The sequence below is a fragment of the Clarias gariepinus genome, chromosome 10, assembly GCF_024256425.1.
Source record: "Clarias gariepinus isolate MV-2021 ecotype Netherlands chromosome 10, CGAR_prim_01v2, whole genome shotgun sequence".
Classification (NCBI taxonomy): domain Eukaryota; kingdom Metazoa; phylum Chordata; class Actinopteri; order Siluriformes; family Clariidae; genus Clarias; species Clarias gariepinus.
In genome coordinates, this window is record NC_071109.1 from 10736459 (window position 1) to 10746126 (window position 9668).

At 38.1% G+C, this 9668-nt stretch overlaps 1 protein-coding gene across 1 annotated transcript; it reads right to left on the bottom strand.

Annotated features, from left to right (window-relative positions):
- Positions 1 to 584: 584 nt before the first annotated feature.
- On the bottom strand, positions 585 to 9100 carry rnf103 (ring finger protein 103). Its single transcript, XM_053505476.1, has 4 exons — positions 8031 to 9100; positions 5388 to 5530; positions 3893 to 4008; positions 585 to 3720 (listed from the first exon to the last, which is right to left on the bottom strand). The coding sequence occupies exons 1-4, from the start codon at positions 8254 to 8256 to the stop codon at positions 2232 to 2234; spliced, it is 1974 nt and encodes a 657-aa protein (XP_053361451.1). The 5' UTR covers positions 8257 to 9100; the 3' UTR covers positions 585 to 2231.
- Positions 9101 to 9668: the final 568 nt, after the last annotated feature.

Here is a 9668-nt window from a genome sequence, read left to right on the forward strand (position 1 = left end):
CTGCAACGTCAAATTCGGATCACTCATGCTTCTCTATAAAGCTAAAAATGGCTCAGTACTCATTTACTTCAAAGTACTTGTCACACCCCGCACTGCACCACAATCCCTTCGTTCCTCCAGCAATGCTCGACTGGTCCCATTATCTCTCAGGGATCGAGGAAAACATGCACTTAAAATGTTTTCTGTCCTGGCTCCTAGTTGGTGGAACAAACTTCCTAACTTCTAGTTGTCCATATAGCCAAGACACTCTTTAAGCATGCCCCCCCCTAAAAAAAAAAAAATCCTTCCAAAATTGTTTGACTAATAGTACTTCTAGATATATTTAATGATAAAAACTTTAAAGCACGGAATAAGAGCGTCTGTCTAAATGTAAAATTGATGAGGCAGGAACAAACTGTAAACAGTCATTAACCTAATCTCAAAATCAATCACAGGACCCTGAAGATATGAGCTAGAAGCATCAGACTATGTTCATACAAAATAGTTTTGCATTTGTAATTTTTTTTTGTTTTTAGGCGTTAGCTTAAAACACTTTATTCCATCCCAAATTAAATACTTTTCATTTTAAAGTACAGTAGACCATAAATCATGAAAGCCAACTTTAATGGATTGAACATCACAATAAACCAGTGCTCCAATTTCTGTTTCAAATTCACACAAACAGCTCAAGTAAGTCAGTGGGGTAGGGTAATTAATAATGATATTACAATGCATATATTTTGGTCTGGGAAAAAAACCAAGTTCCATGCTTCACTGTTTAAACAAAAACAGATGGAATAGTGGTTTCTAGCAGGCAGGTCAAAGTCAGTCATTTCACCTTATATGCAAGCAAGTTTTTTAAGCCTGTATAACTGTTTTTCTCCTGTAAGTGTTAAATATGAGATTAGTGCATCAAGAGGTTTATGAATTGAAACCGGTTTACTGGAATTATCAGTTTTTCTAGACAAAATATTTTAGATTGGATAAATTTGTCAAGCTTTATTGACATTATGCAGTCATTTATACACATTTTAAAGGAAAAAAACACTGGCCAAGGTTAAGTTTTGGGGTCTTTGAAATGTTTTACGTAATATCAGGTGGATACAGACAGGCTAACCTTTATCATGACCATTGGGCTATTTGGAAGGGTCACTTCTGTCTTTCAAAAAAATTACCTTGAAATTGGGCAGTAGTATTTTAACTTATTTGACAACAAAATATTACATTTAGTGCGTTTTGTTGTATGGACCTAGTTTTAAGAAGACTTAAATGAAGTCTTGAAAACTCAATCTGACTTTGAGGTGCCCATAATATAAATTTAAGCACATCTAAACAATCAGTTAACAGTTACAATCAACGACATATCTGTGGGCATTTTTCCCCTTAGAGACACAAAAGAAACTACCTACAGTAACATGCTTTGGCATGAGACTCTGGGATACCACATTTTAATTTCAGCTTAAGGTCTTTTATGTCTCCATCCATGATAATCAAAGAACTCAGTGTTCTCAACACTACCAACTTTGCCTGATGTGTCAGGATTTTTTTTTTTACTTGCTTTCATCCATGTCCTCTCCCAGTCTATTAATCTCACAGCAACTAACTAAATAAATCACCTTTACTCTAGAAGAATCCCCAATAAAACTACCAAGTTACACACTGGTCATAACTGTGAGAATGGTCTAAGGATAAAATTACTAATAATCAGCTGAGGTGACTAGGGCTGTAGTTGATGTGTAATGCTTTACACAAGGTCTGAAATTTAATTTTACATTGTATTCCATTCCATTCATGATCTGAAAACACAATGAAAACATACATAAAAGGAATTTCTACTTTCATCATTACTAAACTTCATATAAGCTAAGAAAGAAACGTTCCTTCCAAGCAATTGTGCCATTACCTTCTCTGTTACAACAAAAGTGCATCACGTTGCCAATTATAAAAATCTATCTAAATATATATTTAAATCATGATAGCAAGATTCGGGTCCCCACTAGGCCATTGGTTTTGGTATGGATCAAGCATTAATCATGGACTAAAGGGGTTAGTTCAACGTTTCTAATTAATATTTAGTCCATGCTTAAATGTGAAAAAAAAGCACACACACACACTAATGTGTATGAAGGTTAATACCACCAATAATAAAAATAGGACTCAATAACATGGATTTACAGGCCTAGAGACTAATAACGGGCACATCAAGTATTCATAAGTCATGTACTGGAATCAGGTTTTTTTTATGGAATATTCTATTCTGGTTCAGGTGGAAACTCTGCATAGGGTTGTCTGGCTGGTCTCTTCTTATAGGATGGCCACCGACACACTGGACAGCAATGCTGCCCACCTGCCAGCCAGACTACGATGCACTGCTGGTGAAACACATGGCCACATGGCAGTCCCATGACAAGGCATTCCGTTTCAAAGTTTTCCAAACAAACAACACATTCTGTGCAATGAAGCATGCCACAAGGCCACTGGGACCAATCTGTATCCTGTTCCTCTTCAGAATACAAGGACTGATGGGACCTCATTCCGGGTGAACTGCTTTCATCGGTTTGAGCCTTCTCCGAGCTGTAGTCTTGTCTTTGCTGCTCACTACCTGGTTCAGTGAATGATAAATGCACTGTCTTGTTCGTTGGATCATCTTGGTGCTTTCTGGTGGTCATGTCTGGCTGTGTGCACCTGAACCTCCAGGTTGGCAGATTTTTGATGTAGTCGATGGGAACAAGTGGGCGAAGCCAGAGGTCAGGGAAGGCCAACCGTTCTAAAAGGAAATTTGGATCATCATCCCAGTCTGACTCATTCTGAAAGGAAGCAATAGGATGTACCAAATAACTGGTGTACCAATCCCAAAGGCTGGACAGCCACTCCAGGTTGTTTGCATTTTGGTCTTCGTTGCCACATCTCCTCTTCTTTTCAAAGTAGTCTATGAGGAGCCCGTGGGCCAGGTATGTGCTCAGGAAAAGTGCTGGATGTGAAGAATAGAAGGTCCAATCTGTCCTGACCCAAGAGGCAAGAGTGGTGGTGTCTGCGTAGCGCAGCAGTTTAAGACTGTACTCATAGAAGTTATCCAAATATGGTAGCTGAAGGAATCCAAGAATGGGAAGCCAAGAAATGATAAGTAAAGAGTTATAGGTTCCTAATGTGCTGATCAGAACCACAAAGCGCTTAATCGTGGCTCCCTGCGTTATGAAAAGGTCCATCCAGGCCATCAGGTTGACCATGACCAAGCTGAGAACAAATAGATCATTGACCTCTGGTTGAACAGAGCGTAGGAATGTGTCCATGGCATGTAAAGAAATGTATTCCCCGGTGCTGTTGCCGTATCTGTAGATACCCTCTGGTGTTTTGAGAATATACGAAGGCATCTGTCGCACCCCGATCTCCTCCAAGCAAGTGGTGTTGTCCCAGTTGCGAACATCGACAAAGATGAACTCTATGCGCCCTGTGAATTTGATGCTGAGAGCTGAGAAGAAGGCAGGGGGCTGGACAAGTTTAGCAAACAAGAACATCTTCACCGGCTGCTTTTCTCTCTGGTACCAGTCATCCATTAACTGTTGTGAGAATCGGATGGTCTTGATGCGGGAGGCAACATGTGCAGTCATCCATTTGAAGATGTGTTCTGTTTCAATGCGCCTTCCATTATACTCTTTCAGTATGACCTTTCCTTTTGAGGCGTAAGTCTGGGGAACAGACATGATCAGAGTGGACTTCATCCAGCCACGTTTATGGCAATATCTGAATGTATGGGGAGAGAGGGTATTACAAAAAAAAAATATTAATAATAATAATAATAAGAAGAAGAATTTAGTCTGTGATGCAAAAAACAAATCAGATAATACATATATTTTAACATAATAATATTTTAGACATGACCAACTGGGAAAAGGAAGAAACTTCATCAAGTCACCTGGAATCACTTGAGCAGTTAAAAGTGCCAGTGCGAATGCCAAAGCGAGAAACTTTCTGGACCATTTCTCCCCAGTTGGCGGTGCTTAGTAGTGGATTTCTGTCTTGGGCTATTACCTGCACAAAAGGAAAATACGTTTCTGTTTGGCACAGGTTTAGGTTAGGGGAGGGGATGAAAAAATCCCATTACATCACTCTGTATGCAGAATACACACTTGATCTGTAAGTCTTTTGTTTTATTTTACTTTTGCTTTTTAATGATTATTCTTTTAGTTAAAACATATTTCTATTTAAACTTCAAAAGATGAAGTAAGTGTTGAAAATAATGGAAATATACACTCACCTAAAAGATTATTAGGAACACCTGTTCAATTTCTCATTAAGGCAATTATCTAATCAACCAATCACATGGCAGTTGCTTCAATGCATTTAGGGGTGTGGTCCTGGTCAAGACAATCTCCTGAACTCCAAACTGAATGTAAGAATGGTAAAGAACTGTGATTTAAGCAATTTTGAGCGTGGCTGGTCTGAGTATTTCACAATCTGCTCAGTTACTGGGATTTTCACGCACAACCATTTCTAGGGTTTACAAGGAATAGTGTGAAAAGGGAAAAACATTCAGTATGCGGCAGTCCTGTGGGCGAAAATGGCTTGTTGATGCTAGAGGTCAGAGGAGAATGGGCCGACTGATTCAAGCCGATAGAAGAGCAACAACCAAGGTATGCAGCAAAGCATTGGTGAAGCCACAACACGCACAACTTTGAGGCGGATGGGCTACAACAGCAGAGGACCCCACCGGGTACCACTCATCTCCACTACAAATAGGAAAAAGAGGCTACAATTTGCACGAGCTCACCAAAATTGGACAGTTGAAGACTGGAAAAATGTTGCCTGATCTGATGAGTCTCGATTTCTTTTGAGACATTCAAACTGTAGTCAGAATTTGGCATAAACAGAAAGAGAACATGGATCCATCATGCCTTGTTATCACTGTGTGGTGGTGGTGTATTGGTGTGGGGGATGTTTTCTTGGCACACTTTAGGCCCCTTAGTGCCAATTGGGCATCGTTTAAATGCCACGAGCTACCTGAGCATTGTTTCTGACCATGTCCATCCCTTTATGACCACCATGTACCCATCCTCTGATGGCTACTTCCAGCAGGATAATGCAACATGACAATAAGGTCACTGTACTAAAATGGCCCCCACAGTCACCAGATCTCAACCCAATAGAGCATCTTTGGGATGTGGTGGAACGGGAGCTTCGTGCCCTGGATGTGCATCCCACAAATCTCCATCAACTGCAAGATGCTACCCTATCAATATGGGCCAACATTTCTAAAGAATGCTTTCAGCACCTTTTTGAATCAATGCCACGTAGAATTAAGGCAGTTCTGAAGGCGAAAGGGGTCAAATACCGTATTCGTATAGTGTTCCTAATAATCCTTTAGGTGAGTGTATGAGGCAAAGCATGCTTATAAACTAAATAATATTTACCTGGACCAACCAGATGCCATCCTTAGTGTCTTCCACTAACTCATAAAAGTGCATCTCTCCACTAAAACTGGTGCTGGATTCTGACCCTGTTTCTTCTTTTTCATTTTTTAAAGCTGAATAAAGCTCCCCTTGCATCACCTCTCCTGAAAACCACAACAAAAAATAGATTAAAGTTACACTGGTAAATACAGGGTGACATGTTCAAAAAATAAACATTATTCTCTCTACTGTAGGTCAACACTGGTGGTCAAAAATATTGAGAAACATGAATTTTGAGATTTTAATGATATTCTCAAATCAATCAAGAAAATATGAATTTGTCATTGTATACAATGAATTTCTAAAAAACAATCAATATTTAGTATTAAGTACTTCATTCTTCAAAACCTGCTGTATACAGCTGGGCATAGAGTCAAAAAAGATGTCTGTAAAAGAGTATTCAGGTGTCACTTGCTTAGCTTGCTTCCCGAATATTATGTACAGAAGACATGTTACTGCCTTCTTCACCAATGTCCAACAGTTTTCTATTTGGGTCTCGAGATCACCCAGGGCATGGATCCAGAAGCTGAATACCATTGCAACATTGCCAGTTTTTCCACTATTCGTTCAGTTGAATCAGTTAATCAGCCAGAAATATTAGAACTAATTAGTGAAATCACCTGTTTTGTCCAACAAAAAAAAAAATACATGGCATATGCTGTCTTAACACTTTTGGCCACCACTGTATATTTGGATTTTTTTTAACCTGTTTTCTCAACCATTTTATTTAAACTGAGCATTTTCATTACCTGAAGATTGTCGATTTGAAATTCAAAACCAAAACAAATTCTGTTGTGGCCTTTAATGCTTAGTGTGCACAAAAGCCATGCCCTTTTTTTTACTTTATTTTTTACACTCTTAGCAAGTTACAGAAGTATAACTGGCTTACAGTAAGTGTATCCTTTTAACTTTACATTTTTTATAGTTGCCAGACTTTGAGAAAAGTGTCATCGACTTTCTAACATAGAAAAAAACGCTAATAGCACTTTTATACGCTGAAGATTCTTATTGTTCTAGTAGTGTGGCCATTTAATGCCCTTTAGCCTTTACCACAAGGCATTCAAATATTAAGGTTCTCAGTACAAAATCACATCATTGTGCAAGTATTAAATTTTATTTTTTGGTCACTAACAAGGGTTTGGAACAGCATTAGGCTGAATTTTATATTTATTTTAATCTGGGGTTAGGACCGGCACTATAAATGCCCTGCATCCACGGGATAGGTTCGGGCATTTGCTAGGATTCGAACCTTTGGCTACCACTGAGCTTCAATGCCCCTTGTATATGTAATACCGTATTAACAAGAAAATTTAAAATTTGGGTCTTTAATTTATTTATACTTGCTTATTAAATTCTCTGTTTTTTTTTTTTATGGATTTGTCCATAAATCAGCAAAAATGTTAAGTAAATTCTAAAACAAAATGGAAATGACAGGATTGTACTCCTTATTTTTCTTGAATGAAGCATCATCTCTTCTGATTGTCCACTTCTAATCTGCATCATCAATAACTTGTTTATCATTGCACTACTAAAGTTAAGTCGAGTATATATTATATTATATATAAATACTATATATTACACCAATATTTATTCTGTATGTACCGTAGCATACAGACATTTATATGTTCATATGCATATCATGTTATCTGATTTATTTACTGCACAATCTTTGCACAGTTATACTGTATATTAACATACATACCATATCTTATTTCCTACTGCTTCTTTGTCAACTGCGCAATAACATCCTAGTGAAATTTGTTGGACCTAGTGCAATTAGTTTGACATGTTTTTCTTTTTCTTTTGTATTTATACACTGTACTGTCCCTACTTTCTATTAGCATTTTTCTATGCTGCTTTAACAAAGTAATTTCCCACCTGTTGGACGAATAAAGGTACATCTTATCTTATCTTACATATGGACACCTACCCAAGATTTCTTGCCTGCCATGTGGGAGGCCCTGGTTTAATTCTCACCCTAGGCCCGAACCCCAGCCACTGAATGCAGTGCCGGTCCCATGCCCGGATAAAATGGAAGGGGTTGCACGAGAAAGGGCATTTGGCATAAAGTCTGTGATAGGTTGTCTGCGGATTGGAAGGTCCGCGGAGGCGACCTCTCAATGGGAGCAGCTAAAAGACTACCAACCCCTCATTTACCCCGTTGATATTAATTGTACATAGACCACTTATGCACTTCTGGTTTGATGCTAAGCGCATTGCCCTGGCTCTGTATATGTACTTCACACAATGATGATAAAGTTAAATCCAATCTAACTTTTTCCCCCATAGTGTGAATATCTTAAAACCACTCACCCTACTCATCACATTCTAAAAACGGGGCTGAATGATTAAGGCTTTGATCGAAAGGTTGTGGGTTCAGGACCCACTGAAAAGCCCCCTAATGTGTGCCCCCCAGTATGTGCTCCAAACCTTAACTTTCTAATCAAACAATGCAACAATTTAAGCACTTTTTATTATTATTGTTTTATTTTAAGCAACCACAAATCGGTTAAATTTGACCAGTGTTGACTAACTGAAACTTGCAGATGATGTCAATATAAGATCATAGTGGGATTAGTGTATAAATAAAAAAACCAACGTTACCAGAGTTTTCGACCAGCTCTCTGACGTCCCTCTTCTCTGCCAGGCCGGAGTATCCCAGTCCTCTCCCCTCGAGGATGGTCTTCAGCTTTTTAAAGCTCAGTGTTACAGGATCCACCAGCTGGGTGGCAAAGATTCCCGTCTCATACCACACAATGGCTTCGAAAAATCGAGCCAGGACAAACAAAACCAAAAAGTAAAGGAGCAAGAAAAACAGTTTTAACCACATTTTATTTAATTTCCAAGCGATTCCGCGGCAGCTATATGTATGTCGGGGTAATGACTGCGCTGTCTGACATTGGACACCAACAGGTAGTGTGATAGATGACGGCTGTCTCTTGCTAGCTAACTTAAAAACAGTCTCTTTCTTGAGCTGTTCTGTGCTAGCATAAAAACAAACCTCAAGTAAGTTACTGATATTCTAAAGACAACCGGGTGTCCTTATAGCGTCCATTACTTCCACTAACCCTCCCGTATTATTTGCTAATAATTAACATTAGCTGCTACACCTAACGCCAGTGCAGCAGGCCAGTTTACTGTGACACAGCCTGCACGGCACCCTTCTCATCTGGAGAGGGTTTCACCAGATGCTAAATCAATCCCGAATAAAGACAGAAACAAAAAAACTAACGAATAATACAAAATTGAACGTCTTTTGTTGTATTATTTCTAGCGTCGCAGCGCTCGCGCTGTTGATCAGCTGGTATACATAACAAAAATAACGCCATGGAGTCACTTCCGCTTCCGCCTTAGCAACCCAAAACAAAAAGGGCGAGGAAAAAGTGAGAATTTATAACGGTTATAATTGTGTTTGTATTAAAATACATTTTTAAAAAAAAAGGTGATTAGAAGCATTTAAAGTAGGGCTTACTACATGATAAGGGTGTATTTTTTTTTGCACAAGAATTTACAAGACAGGACAGGGAACTCAAAAACACAACAGGAAAACCATAAGACTAATGTAAATATATCACGAATAAGATACAAGGTTAATATACAGTCTAACTGTGCAGAGATTGTGCAGTGAATAAATCAAATAACACGATAACACATAAGAAGAAATAAAAAAGGAGACATTAAAAAGCATGTATTTAGAAAGGTGTGTATATAATTTTCTATACATTCTATTAGTATTGCCTATACATTTTAAGGACTTTAAATATTTGACAAAACTTACAACTATGAATATGGTATTTACCCAATGTTAATACAAGATTAACAATGTTTGACATATTAGAATCAAGATAATGCATTAAATATATAATATTATATAATTAATAAAGGGATATTATACATCTTTTGTGACAACCAGCTGTGTATTTTAGACCAAAAAGACTTAACAAATGGACATACTGTAAATGATCAAGTGTTTCTGTCTTGGAGGAACAAAATATACAAATTAAAATCTACAAAGCCCCACTGGTGAAATTAGATTGAAAAAAATATATATAATGTGGCCACTACTTAATATCCTCATAGCATTTATCCTCTTGTAATCTACAGGCAGATGCAAATTGATTTCGTATATAATTGTTAGTATAGACACCCACTGACACACAGCATAAGTTAGAAAGTCGTAGCCACAACATACTATCTTGTACCCATGCCTGAGGTAGTTGCAACCACACTATCTCATTACCA